Source organism: Vombatus ursinus, unplaced genomic scaffold (genome assembly GCF_900497805.2).
Source record: "Vombatus ursinus unplaced genomic scaffold, bare-nosed wombat genome assembly UNPS02014779.1, whole genome shotgun sequence".
In the NCBI taxonomy this organism is placed as follows: domain Eukaryota; kingdom Metazoa; phylum Chordata; class Mammalia; order Diprotodontia; family Vombatidae; genus Vombatus; species Vombatus ursinus.
The window spans coordinates 10894779-10909891 of record NW_020954557.1 but is presented as its reverse complement, the minus strand read 5'-3'; the positions used below and the strand labels follow the sequence as shown (position 1 = coordinate 10909891).

The 15113-nt window shown below is 36.1% G+C and overlaps 1 protein-coding gene across 1 annotated transcript in view; it reads right to left on the bottom strand.

Annotated features, from left to right (window-relative positions):
- Positions 1-15113, bottom strand: part of SATB2 (SATB homeobox 2) — a 216511-nt gene that overhangs the window by 72101 nt on the left and 129297 nt on the right. Inside the window, exon 8 of the mRNA XM_027866064.1 lies at positions 3893-4105. Coding sequence (XP_027721865.1) covers positions 3893-4105 — 213 coding nt within the window. The remainder of the gene's footprint in view (positions 1-3892; positions 4106-15113) is intronic.

Here is a 15113-nt window from a genome sequence, read left to right as displayed (position 1 = left end):
CCTAGATTCATTTCCTTTTCCTCAACCTCCCTGTCAGCTCTGTGTACTTCTAATCAGGAATGACATCTACCATGTCCAATACATCCCTTCCTACAGTTCCAATGACTCTTGACTTCCTCTTTTCTGATTGAAAAGCCTATCTTCCTCCTAAGGGCTGACCAAAAGATTTCTCCATCTCCATCTTCATAATAAGAAAAAATCTTACCCTTAAGCTTACAGGTTCATGGCTTTAGAGATGGAAAGGACATTTCTGCAAATGTGACTCAAAATATGCTAATAAGGTGATTTCTCTGGGCCATTTGTTGTCACTCTAGAGTGGAAGCTAAGTTTTCATTCATTCTGAATAGACAATAGTGTAAGCATTTTGAAAGTATAATTATTCACCTTTTATTCAGACATTAAAAGTATCAAGAGAATGATCAAATAGTGTTTGACTACATTCACACAACACTTTTAAATAGTCAAAATTATTTTCAAAAGTGCTCAGAAACCACTGAAATTAAATTGGTCTCCAAAGGATACTTATGTCTAGGAATTTTCTAACTAGAATTTTCAACTGTGTGGAGGAAGCAAATAACTATTTCAACTTATGGAATTACAGAAAGCTTCGTGCTTGAAAGATAACTATGTCTTCAACAATGTTCCTAGAACACATTTCTGTTAGAAAATTACCATAAAGGAGTAAATACAAAATAATCAAACCAGCGATGTAGTTAACAAGTATTAAAAAATAAAAGGAAAGCACTGTAATAACTGAATGAAGAAAATATGATTGGACTTTCTTATAAAACACTGGATTTGTTTTTAGTGAGTCTTTGTATTAGTGAATAAATGCAGTAAAAATTGAGAACTCTTCCAATTAATAACTAGTGCAAAAATGCAAATGAATGTCAGGCAACACATCTCCAAAGCAATCAAGAACAGGAATCCTTTGTTCAAATCATCCATTTTGTACATGAAAACCAAAATTTATAATTAACTAAAGTACAAACATCCTGATATTAGCAATGATGAGAACTTTGCCTCATATTTTACAGAAAAAAATTGAGACCATTTACTATGAGCTTTCTCTTTTCTCCTCTTTCTCATCTATCACTCAAATGCCTTCTGGAACTCTCTCTTCCTTCATCTCTGTCTCACGGGATGAAGAAGCCTTGCTCCTCATCAAGGACAAATGCTCTGCTTGTTTAGGCGATCCCATTTTACCCCATCTCTGACAGACTGCCTACTCCGTCATCCTTACTTGGTCACTTATTTTCAATGTCACCCCATCGACTAGATCATTTCCTACTAACTACAATATGCCCATGTCTATCCTGAAAAAGCCCTCACTTGATCCTTCCATCCTGGTATCATCTCTTCTGCACTTTATAGCTATGCTCCTTAAAAAGGCCATCTACAACAGGTGTCTCCACTTTCCCTCCTCGCCCTCTCTTCTTATAATCTGACTTCTGAACTTATTCTACCAAAACTTCTCTCCAAAGTTACTAATGATCTCTTAATGGCCAAATCAACGGCCTTTTCTCAATCCTCATTCTCCTTGACCTCTCTGCAACCTTTGACAGGGCTAATCATTCTCTCCATCTTGATACTCTCTTCTCTCTAAGTTTTCAGGACTCCAACGCTCCTGGTTCTCCTCCTACTCATCTGACCTCTTCCTCTGTCTGGATCCTCCTTCAGATCATACCCTCTAACCTTAGGTGTCCCCCAGGGTTCTGTTCTGTATCATCTTCTCTTCTCCCTCTATACCATCAGTTTCCATGGATTGAATCTCAAATCTACTTTTCCTGCCCCAATTTCTCTGCTGACCTCCAATCTAACATCTCCAACTGCCTTTCAGAGATCTTGAACTGTATATCCAGTAAACATCTTAAACTCAACATGTCCAAAATAGAATTCATTGTCTTTTCCCCTAAAGCCTTCCCGCCTCCTACTTTCTATATTTACCGTAGAGGGCAACATCATCTTCCCAGTCCCTCAAGCTCCCGGATTCCTCACTATTTCTCATCCTCCATATCCAAGCTGTGGCCAAGGCCTGTCGAGTTCACCTTTGCAACATCTCTCAAATACTTCCCCTTCTCTCCTCTGACACTGCCACCACTCTGGTGCAGGCCCTCATCACCTCACACTTAGATTACTGCAATAGCTTGTGGATGGGTCTGCCTGCCTCAAGTCTCTCTCCACTGCAATCCATTTTCCATTCATTCACTAAAGTGATTTTCCTAAAACACAAGTCCGATCATGTCACCCCCTCCCAATAAACTCCAGTGGCTCCCTATTGCCTCCAGGAGTAAATATAAAATGCTCTATTTGGCATTCAAAACCCTTCATAACCTAGCCCCCTCCTACCTTTCTAGTCTCCTTACATCTTACTCCCTCATTCAGTGACACTGGATCCAGTGACACTGACCTCCTGGTTGTTCCACAAACAAGACACTTCACCTGGAACACTCTTCCTCCTCTGCTCTGACTACTGACCTCTATAGCTTCCTTTAAGTCCCAACTAAAATCTCACTTTCTACAGGACACCTCCTTCAACCCCTCTTAATTCCAGGGTCTTCCCTCTGTTAATGATTTCCTATTTATCTTGCATATAGCTTGCTTGCATATATATATATATATATATATATATGTATATACACACATATATGTATAATATTTCACGTTGTCTCCTTCATTAGATTTTTAAGCTCCTTGAGGGCAGGGACTGTTTTTTCCTTCTTTTTGTATCCCTAGCACTTAGCACAGTATCTGGTACAGTGTGTACTTAATAAATGTTGATTAATTGATTGACAGAACACTGCAGCAGTCAGAGGACCTGGGTTCAGATCCCACCTCTGATAGTTATTAGTTGTATGACCTTGGGCAAATCACAAACTCCTGGAAGCTGAGTTTCCTTATATGTGGAATGAGGTTGTTAGACTAGGTGTCTCCTAATCCAGCTCTAAATAGAGGGTTCCATAATCTTTGTAGAGTGCAGACATTGTAAAGTATATTAAAATGCTAAGATATAGATGTTATTGAACAACTTCAAACATTTTTAATAAAATAAAACCCTGTCTTTGTGCCTAACTAGTTCAGAGGATGCTCCATTAATAACCAGAGTATTAATACACAGAATCAAATTTAAAAACTGAGCAAAGACCATGTGACATAAAGCAATTTAACAATTATAACTTATCTATGTTATAGATGCTGTAGAAACCCTAAATCAAGATGGTTATGCCATGTGATTACTAAAAAAGTAGGAAATGGGAGGGAAAAGGCTCAGATCTCTATTAGAACTTTGGCCTTACACTTCTGCAATAGCCTTGACCTTGGTGGGCACACATGACTTCTTCCAAAAGCAGACTTTTGTGCGAAGGCCCTCAAAGAGAATAGTGTTTACAAATATATATTTTGGATAGAAAGATGAATGAGTCACTGAAGCTTACAGAATCCTGTAGATGGGCCAACCTAAGAAGGTAATCTCAAGTAATAACAAATAGTTACCTTCCTGACTTACAAAATTCATTTTTCCTATACTTAGGGAAGATCATCATTGAATTGCACTGTGTAAAATTCCCAATTATTTTGAGCTACAACTATCTAGTATTCCTCCCTGTTTTGATTCCTCTTTCACAGCTACGTCAGGGAAGAGCATGTAAGACAGGGGTTGGAATAGTGAATTCTATCTTAAAGGAACCCTCTAAAGGAAAGGAAGTATTACATCATTGCAAAATCATTGTTGTTACACACCTGTGTTTATCCAATCAAAATATTGATTTATTCAGTGAATTATGGTAACCTATGCCTCATCATGCCCCCATATTTTGGAAATGAAATCCATTACTGGTGCCAGAAAATTGTCAACTAGGAAAGATAAAAGAGGATAACGGGACTAGGATCTTACCTGGGGGGTTCTGGAGGAGCTTGGACTGCTGGAGGCTGAAGATACCATGCTCACATTGGGGTTCATGCTCCTTTCTCTCTCATCCTGATAGATACGATCCCTCTCGACTTCTGGCAGATTGAGGAAATTTTGCATGGCCCTCAGGTTTACCAACAGAGATTGGGAGGCTGTCCTAGGGTCTTCTTCCTTACGCAGAATCTCAGACAACAACCCCTGGTTCAAAATTAAAAAAAAAAAAAATTAAAGAAGCCGTGTGTGTGTGTGTTTGTGTGTGTGTGTGTGTGTGTGTGTGTGTTAATATATTTGTTATAACCAGCTGGGCTGCAATGTCAGGAACCTCTATCTGATTCCTAAGGGTTCTCCAGTGGAGATATTTTGTGGGAATGTGTTTATCTTCTGGGGGCTGAGCTTTATTTTGGGACTGTTCTATTCTGACACTTTATCATCACTGTAATAATCATCTGTGTGCAGAGATGCCAGATAGCAAGGTAGGCGCTTGGGAAGAATTGTGAAACTGCAATTACCACCAGGTGCCTCCTACAAGTATTTCAGGAACTGTTAGAACTATCTCTGCTTGAAACTGGGAACACTTGGCAGTCCTGTTCAGCTTTACGTATCTGCCAAGTTTGGTAAATTTAGTACCGACATTTAAACGGCACAGGAGATTTACATCGATTAAAAAAAAAAAAGTTTGGCGGAGTTTCTGTGTGACTGTCCACTGTTTTCTCATGGATGTCACTTGTCGGTAAATTTGTAACAGAAAGCAAAGTGTAAGACCTTAAAGAAGAGGCATAAAATGTTAACCCTTCAATTGCTTCTATGAGTAAACAAGATGAGATAGTTAAATCTAAGGCTATGTAGTATCACTCAAAAAGCAGCAGCGAAACCATCAAACAACAAATAAGATCAAAGATTTAGAGCTGAAAGAGACCTCAGAAGTTATCTAGACCAACCCCTTTATTTTTATATTTCCTTCATTTTCATTAAAAAAAAAACTGAAGCTGAGAAAATTTTAATGACTTGCCCAGGGTCACACAACCAGTAAGTAGAAAAACTGGGATTTGAACCTAGGTCCTAGGACTCTAAATCTAACATTCCTTCCATACACTAGCATGTATCAAACGCCACCAAATAGTCAAATACACATTGTTTCGTGAATGTTACATTCTTTCCAAAATACTCAATCAAAGGTACAGATTAAAATGAAATGTCAATGGTTCATACATGCATGGAAATAAGGGTATATCCCACAGTAAGATTCACAGAGAAATTATGTAAAAGCAAGTCTGAGTAATGAGAAACAGGCCTGAAGATGGGAGAGTCTCAAAGAACTGGAATCTAGACTACAGCAAAAATCCACATATTTGGAGTTTACTTGGAAAATTAACACATGGAAGCGTCACTGCTGGTCAGCAGTTCCACTGAGATCACCTACGTGAAGAACAATAAACAAAAGCATGAAAAGAGCAAGCTAAGACTAAAAAGTACCCTAACTGATGATTAATATATGGGTACAAATAGAAAAGAAATAATACAATAATATGATATAAATAATAGGAATGTATGATAGAATTAAAAGCACGATATCACATGACTGTGATCTATAGGCAATATTCTATAAGATAATCTAAATTTGAGTAAAATATAGTATATTATGACACAAAATAAGACAACTGGCAGCTATAGGAAAGCTGACATGAGTTTTCACTACTCAAAAATGGAAGGAAGGAAGGAACAAAGGAACAAAGTAAAGAAAGAAGCAATGAAGATAGCTCTTATTACAACTGATATGCTACCTGATAGCTCTATAATTTAGGTGGCAAGATACTTTGAGATGTGTTGACTTGACTTGGAAAAATTGGCATAACTAATTCTTAGTAAGAAAATAATTTATCAGATTTACTAGAGGAAGTCCTATTGAAAAGTGATTGAATATAGTTTAGATGAAAATGTAACTGACGACAAAGGTCTTACTTCAAGAGATAAGAATAAGAACTCAATGTGCAATTTTGTGAAGCTTAGGAACATTTATAGAGTCCATGTGTGCATGCACACATTTGTGAATATGCATGTAAAAATAGCCTGTAAGTGAATGGGTTCTGGGGAAATCCAGACTTCTTTTCACACTCTCAGAAGCAGCAAGTGGCACTCCTGGCTCCCAGAAAAGCTTGTACTACATAACTTGTTTTTTCTTTCTAAAATCAGAAGTCAATTCTGCTTTAAGTTACATTGCCTCCAGAGTTCATCTCACTACAAACTTCTAGCATCATCAAAGATAAAAAGAAATAAATTAGGAATGTTTGAGTTAATGTGCTTTAGAAAATCTCAAGTTATTAAAACTTGGTTTCTTTGTGTCTCACAATAATCTTTACAACAGAATATAAAATTTTAATATTTCATAGCAGTAATCAACATACCTCAGACGTATTTGTTAAGGCTAAATCTCTTATGAGATGATTCTGGTAAGTATAGCCAGGGCAAATTATGATGCACCTTCAAAGTAGATGTCTTGTATAGAAGATGGACAGATTGTAAAAATGTTCTTTTCTGTTTTACACTAGCAAACTGAAGCTCAAAACTATATCTTTGTTACTACTTTCAACTAATTAAAAATCACGGACCTGTTATGGCAAACTATACTGTGACATTCATAAGTAGCTGCATTCTGTATGACTTTGAAATGTATTTGACCTTCCAGTCACACATATTCTCTGATTTTTGACCTGCTGGATGAGTTCATAGGAAAATAAATTTATATATATGAAAATGAAGGCAGGGCTCCTATGACAACTAGTGCTCAATCAGTAAAGGTTTTAAAGTGACAGAGAAACATTCATAGTTTAAAGTGCTACTGGAATATACTATTTTCTGTCTTACTGATCTAATTGAGGGTCTAATCAGAAATATAACTAGCTAGAGAGCAATATTGTACAATAGAAAGAATACTGAATCTGGAGACAAGAGAACCCAAGGCTAAACTTTGACACTACTCCTGATCACCTGTGTGAGCTTGGGCAAGTCAGGGCTTCAGTTTTCTCACCTGTAAACGACATATTTGAACTGCATGATTTCTAAGGTCCCCTTTCCAGCTCCATATGTCATCGCTTCATAAGATAGTTAACTATACATTTCTTTGGTGCACAAGCAGAATCAGAACATGGACATAAATGTAAATAAAATACATATAATGATATTTAATTGAACCAGAAACAGTTACAGTAACAGTTCTACGGCTTGTTTTTGGTATAATGGCGTTGTTTTCCCTACACACATTCAATAGTCTGTGGTTAAAGGATGCTAAGAAAGTGTTTTGTTTTGCATGTGCACTTTGCTTATTTTTATTTAGCTCTTTAAATTCAGAAAGTATAAGCAGATTTAATTGATGTTATCTAAATCTGGGGGGCAGCTAGGTGGCACAGTGGAGAAAGTACCTGGAGTCAGGAAGACTCATCTTCCTGAGTTCAAATCTGGCCTCAGACACGTACTAGCTGTGTCACCCTGGACAAGTCACTTAAACTGTTTGCCTTAGTTTCTTCATCTGTAAAATGAGCTGGAGAAGGAAATGGCACACCAATCTGGTATCTTCTCCAAGAAAACCCCCAGTGGAGTCATGAAGAGTAGGACATGATTAATAAAATGACTGAAAAACTGAATCTAAATTTTTAATCTCATAAATTGGAATGTTGAGTTTCCTGGCTGAAAAATCATCAAGGGAGAGAAAAATCTACAATATAACAAATATAATGAGAGAGTATGTGGCATAATGTTCAAAGGGTGACATTGGGATCAAAAAACCTAATCCAAGTTCTTCTTACATATGGTAGCTATGTGACCACGGGTAGGTCACTTCATCTCTCAGTGTCCCAGGAAATTCTCTAAGACTAAATGAGGTGCCAACCTGCAACAGTGCAGGAGATTACCATATCCTAAGTTCCCCAAATCATAGGTCTCAATTGAAAAACAAAACAAAAATACAAATAATGTACAACAAATAATAATAAATCATTGAACTTAATTAGCAAGGAAAATAAATCTATGTAAAATTAAAAGAGTTTTAAATAAACCTCAAATTAGTCATTTATCTAACAGAAACATTTGCCACCATCGCATCTAGAGCTCTCATTATCAATCAGCCAGGAAGAAAGTATCATTTCTGACAGTCTGATTATGTTGCTTGAGAGAAAGGAAATGTCATTTAATACCTAAATACAGCAAACCTTTTTTTTTTTTTTTTTTGCTTTAGAAGAGGTGAGTGGAGAACTCAGGAAAAAAAGCATGCAAATACTGAAGAGATTGTAAATTAAAAAACATTCATAAATCAACTAGGATATGGCTTATTAAATTTTTGTATCAATGATAATAAAACATATTGCAATTATTGAGTAAAGTGGTCATTATGTATTTTCCTCATCTCAGGCAACTAGCATATCCTTCTCAAGGGACAGATGATTACAGCTCCTTCCTCAGATTAGCTAAGGATATGTAAGCCTAGGAAACATGTTTATTGTATGGGAGACGACATTTGCACAGGGCAACAGAATGTCTAACACCAGTTCTCTGTGGGGCATCTTTGGATAAGTGTATGTGCCAGGGCACATAGGGTGTTGAAGAGAGACATACAATGAATGTTAAAAAAAATCCCCATAGATCAATCCTGGAGAGTTATTAGTGTTTATATTATTTCTAGCAATAATATAAAATGAAAAAATAAGAATGTGGGGAACATTAAACAAAAATTAGATTATTCAAGAAGTATAAGTAAAGATGAATTAACAAGTATTTATTAAAACATTACTATGTACAAGTCATTGTGCTAGCTGCTTGGGGTTGATTTTTATTCATTAAGCATACATGTCAAACCAGAGCTTCAGTTCACTTACTTTTAAACCAGAAAGAATGCCTCATGTATGAAAAGGATGCATACGTACAAAAATGTGTATAATAGGTCTTTTCATAGTAGCAAAAAAAAAAATGGAAAGGAAGGGGTGACCATCTACTGGGGAATGGCTAAATGAATTATGGTAGAAGAACATAATGGAATATAGAGTGCAGTAAGAAATTGCAAAATAGACAGTTTCAGAAGAAACTGGGAAGACCTTTAATGACTTAATAAAGAGTTAAGAAAGCAAAATTAGGAGAACAATTTATATGACATTGCAAAGAAAAACAATTTGAAAAGACTTTAGAACTCTGATTGGTGCAATGATAAACTGCAAGTCCAGAGGACTAAAGGTGAAACACACCACTCATCTTCTGCTAAAGAGGTAATGGACTATGAATATTTGTTGAAAGGGTTTTCTATTTTTTTAACGGTTTACCAGAGGCCAGATTGGGGAGGGGAAGGGAAGGAGTCAGTGGAAGTGGGACATAATAAATTATTATAAAAGTAGGTATTTTTTAAAAAATGTGCCACGCACAAATAATGCTGAAAGTATTCTCTAAATTTATTTAAAGCAATTGAAATCACCTTATTCTTTATGAATTTATCCTGCTTTTAATATATTAAGTGAAATATTTGTTTATATTATTGCAACATACTTTGTTTTCTCGATAATCAACATATTAGCCCAAACACATTAAATGTCCTGTTTTGCTAAGGAATTCTTTTTTTTAAAGTAGCATTGCTATCTCAGCCATGTTTGCATAAGAACCTCTCCCCACCTCAACTGTTTACAGTATGAACATTTAGCTTCAAGCCCCAGCCCTATAAAATCTGCTAACCCTATGTAGAAGATGAGGCAGCATTTTCAACTCTACCTGCTTCTCCTTCAACTTTGATATTTCGATGGATCTGTGACCTCCACAAAGTATCCCTCACATATCATGGATTGCAACCTGTCCATGTTCTCTAATCCTAAACAACTTCTGTTCATGTCCTCCTGTAAATACACTACTGTGATGGGAGATTTTCTTTAGATCTCTTGACCCTGGGTTGGAAACCAAAGGAACATATATACTGTTCCACAGGTATCCCTCAATATTGCCACTGCTGACCCATCTCCTCACTGCTGACATCCTTGAATGACATTTCTTGGGTAAAGTGATTCAACTAACTCACACCCACCACCCACCTCTTCAATGCCCTTTGGGTAGTGCCATTGTAGTTCTTTGGTTACTGCAGTATTCTATTACACGCCATTACACATTACACATTCAGAATCACCAGAAGAATATTGTTATTCTAAAAATAAACCTCCATTTAATGAAGATGCTTAAAGGTTGTTATTAGCAGGTAGCTGAACAATTTTCCAATAGCCCAGTCTTCTCCTATGCAATTCAGGGACCATCTCAGTATCCATTTACAGGTTTGGAGAGGGAGATGGAGCTAGAGATACACAGAAGATGAGCCACTTGTATGGGTTGTCAGTCACATATTTGGGTATTAGCAATAGGCATTGTTCATCCAATTCATCAAATTGTACTAATTGTTGTTTTTCTGCCCACATCCTTAGACCAAACTCTTTTTAATGATTAAAGATCTAATAAAATAATCTCTGCACTGTTCTGAGTATTAAAGCAATCAACACAATGTCACGTGCCAACAGAAATATATGGAGAATGTTACCATGTGTATAAAACCTTTTTTCTAGACAGAACTGTGAGCTAGACATTCTCTATGGCAGTGGCTGAGCTCCTTTGACATCACTGATCTCCCCATTTTATGTCTCATTTGATACTGATAATCAGAGGGTCAAGCAAAGTTTTTTTTTGTTATTACATCGTTCAGGAGTAATATGATTTTAACACATTAATGTGTTAGAGAGGTTTTGCTCTATAAATCAATTTTGTATAGTCTAACAATTCATTTAGTTCTTCCCATCTTACTTGTGCTGTTGATCAGTCACTTTTCAGTTGTGTCTTTGTGACTCCATTTGGGGTTATCTCGGCAAAGATACTGAATTAGTTTGCCATTTCCTTCTCCAGCTTATTTTACAGATAAGGAAACAAAGGCAAACTGGGTTAAGTGATTTGCCTAGGATCACATAGCTACTCAAGAGTCTGAGGCCAGATCTGAACTCAGGAAGATGAGTCTTCTTGACTCCAGGCCAAGCACTCTTATCAACTGTACCACCTAGCTGCCCATCTTACTTGTAGCTGAAGCCTATATGAGTTGTTTCCCTTTATTACAATGTGAGCTCCTTGAGAGCAAGAAATGTCTTATTTTTGTCTCCCTATAGCTGAGCACAGTGCTTTGTTCATTTTAGGTGCTTAATAAATGTTTTTTCATTCATTCATCCATTCATTTATTCATGCCTATCTAGTCCAGCTGCTCTTCTTCTTATTTTCTTTCTCTCTACTTCCTTGTGTAGCACATCAGAAACTATATTAATAGAGTTCTAACACGATGGATACAAAAGTTTGCTTTAGAATTATTGGCAGATCTTTTCCATTTTTGTCTGTTGTCTTCCGAGTTTCACTGTCAAATATCTGTGGAATGATTTTGGTTAGTTGGGTCTTTCAGAAAACTATATATATACTTGTTTTTCCCTATGCCGTTTCTCATCCTTTTATGAGGCAATACGGCTCATATTCTTCCACTGTCATCCTCTATAATTGCAACAACAATAATAATTTAAATAGTGCTTTAAGACTTGCAAATTGTTTTTGCGTATGTTATTTTATTTGAGCCTCACAACAACTTCTTATAAATGAATTTATACTTAAAGCCAGTATTGTCTTTGGTTGCCATATCACTTGTTTATCAGCTGAAGCAATTTTCTATGCTCTTTTTGGTTTCCATCTTAAGTGAATTACTTATATTGGTTAAATACCCTTCAAAAATGGTTATAGTCTAGGCTGATGTCTCCTTTTTTATATATATTTCCCACTTTCCACGTGAACAGCTTGTTTTAATCTTCATAGGGAGACTAGGTGGGTCACATGTGGCTCCCTACACCTTCAAAAAACACTTGACAACCTTAAAATCCCTTCTTCCCTGCCACCACCAGTGCCATCTTTTAACTCTTTATTGATAAAACTTTTATAAGGAATTTTAAAGGTTTTTTAAGCTGCTCTTTGGGGTCCTCTTCTCCCAGACCTCACCCTGACAAGCTTCAAAAGCCGTGGTGTAGACTAGTGAAGCCAGAAAGACTTCTAAAGTGCTTCCAATTCCAAATCATAGAAATGTGTTTAAAGCCCTAGCTCTGACACTTCATACTAAGGTGATTATAACTCGCAAAGTGTCACTTTTTCCATCTGACAACTATGGATATTATCTGTGCTATCTACCTCCCAGGATTGTTTTATAGAAATATTTAATAATAATTTTAAGGTTATTACCCTAAAGTAGGACGGAAATGTTAGCTACTCCTATGTGTCCTATGCAAAATCTAAAGTCAAGTACCTCAGATGGCTTTATGAAATGGGACAAGTTAGTTAATATATCTGGGCCTCAATTTTTTTCATCTCTGAAATAAGTTGATTGGTTTAGATACTTCAAGTCTCTCCCAACTTGAAAATTCTAGGCTTCAAATTAACGTGCTTGAGATACTTCTTAAGAGTCTTCCATCTGCTCTCCTGAGCATTAAAAACTATCACCTGAGACTACATGGGCATTTCAGATTAGACTTGCCCTAACCATGCATCTCAGGACCTAAAGTTCAATTCTCCTACCTACACCTATTTTGCTTACCAACCCCAAACACCATGATGGCTTTCTCAAATCTAAGGATAGAGCTTTTGTCAATGTTATTTGTTAAATTATGAAGGAATATTTTTAAACATTTTATTCCAATTGAAGGAGTTAAGGGCCTCTTGATTAAACAGAATAACAGCGTGGAATCAAAAAACTGCCTTTTCTCTAAATGTCCAAAGAAAATAAAAAAGTATCATAGCTAAATCAACAGAAAACAAAAATGATCAAGTTTCGGATGACAAGATGTTTTAAATCTTAAAATATAAGATATTTCACGTGTCTATAATTTTGAGTTCTTGAACTTTACACAATCTAACAAGCAAACAAAACTCCCCCCCCACAAAAAAATGAAGTGATATTAGATAATCTGTTCAGCCTTTTTGTCACCTGCAACAAATTAGGCTTTCAATATGCAAAACATCTTCCTTCCAGAAAAACAAATGATCATGATTCCATTTAATTGTAATTTAATGAGGCATAATTTATTTTTTAAAGTGATATACACCAGGTGTGTTCTGAGGAAACTAGTCCAGCCAAACCTAAGTGATTCTATTTAGAGAGAGGCTCAAACTAGCTGGAGATTGTTTTCATTTCTGTAAATTATGTTTCTGCTTATGGCAGTTGAGGTGGGAGGTAGTAAAGAGAATCTGCAAAGTTCACACATTTGTTGTAATATATACATTTGTTATAATATTCCTTTGGTAAAAATCACCTCATTCCAACAAATATTCATTTACCATAGAGAAAAGTTTGGTAATTTAAACATTATTTATTAAATTGAGAAAGCCAAAATTTAACATTAATGTACAGCTGGTTATGATGATTGGGGGGGAGTCCTATTATTATAGCTTTTTAAAAATACTTGCACACTGCAAATTTTAAAGGCAAACATGTTCCTTCTCATCATATTTTGATCACTTTATTCAATGATTTGAGACACTGAATAATTTTCTGAATTAAAAAAACAAATAAAATTCTTAATGACTGTCCTGTTCAAAAAGTTCCCTCTATGTGTATGGCATAACAGCATATTTGTTTATATTTGTAGTTAAACTAAAATCTTCATTTTTTTCTCACAAGTACATATTGTTTCATATTAACACACTACCCCAGATACATAGGGAGGAAATGGCCATTTCCTGTGACAATAATTTAATTGAAGCAATATCCAAACAAGCAAATAAACAAATCTATAGACTCAAGACTACCAAGTATTCTTAAAACAAGGTTATTTTAAAAATCTGAGAGTCACAACTCTGACCACTATCCTATTGACTTAAAAAACTTAATTTCTACTTCTTAGGTTCTGTACTTGTGCCAAATTAAGCTCTATCTATTATGGTCTGAATTTGACAACAAATTTCCATGATATAAAATCCCGTAATTCATCCAAACTAAATGTCCAACTCTTTATAAAATCTCTGTGGAGAAAGCAAAACTATTTTGGCTTCAGACACCATCTACACTGACACCAGATGCCACCTACACTACTTCCTTGTCATAATATCAGTAATTCTGCCATTTCCTCAAACTCTTATGGTCCATTAGCCCACAAAAGAATAACCTGCTACAGGAACCAATCCCATTAGCTTTCGCTGTAGATTAACTGTTAGCATGCCTATAAAGTTTACACAGTGGAAGTAGTGAGTTGAAGAAATGAAAATTTATAATTCCTTCTTAAAGTCCTCTGCTCTATACTCCTGCAAAATCTCATTATAATGGCTTAATGAATGGTTCAGATTTCATAGTATTACAGCCCTTGGCTGGGAGGGACCATTGAGATTTTCTAGTTTAATCCCATAGATAAAAGTCAATTTCACAGATAAGGAAACTGAGGCCCAGATAAGTGAAGCAGACTTGTCCAAAATGCCAGAGGTAGAAAGTAACTGAACTGGCACTCATATCCAGACCCTCTGAATCTAAATCATTTTACTCTACTTTTGCTGCATTTAAACCTGTTATTTTAATGATAATGCATCATTCACTAAATTTATGAAGTAAACCAAGTGCAATGCTTCAGCCAACACCAAGTGCTCCACACCCTTACAAACCCTTAGGGATAAGGTGGTCGGTTGTGCTTGTAATAGTTTTGGATTCTTATTTAAAATGTCCAGTAAGGGGCTGACGGAAAAGGTATCATTAAAAGCTTAATTTTAATTTCACTCACTTAAGGACTTAGTATTTTCTTAAGACTATTATTAAGAGTAAAGATTTTCAAAGAAGTCGAACAATTAAATAATATGTTTTGAAGCACCTGCTATGTGCCAGACACTATGGCAAGTTGCTGGGGGAAAGAAGTCAAAACTGAACAATCTCTTAAGGAGTTTACATTCTACATTCTAAGGTGAGGAAGAAACACAATACGTGCAAAGACAAACAAGTACAAATACAGATACTAAGTAAAAAGCAGAGTTTGTTACTGTTGTTGTTTTTTAGGAGCCAGGGAAGAAGTAATAGCTAAAGGGCCAAAGTATAGGTACTAGATAAAAAATCCATTAACTTCTGGGGGGTGTGTGTGTGTGTGTGTGTGTGTGTGTGTGTGTGTGTGTGTGTGTGTGTGTGTGTGTGTGTGTGTGTGTGTGTGTG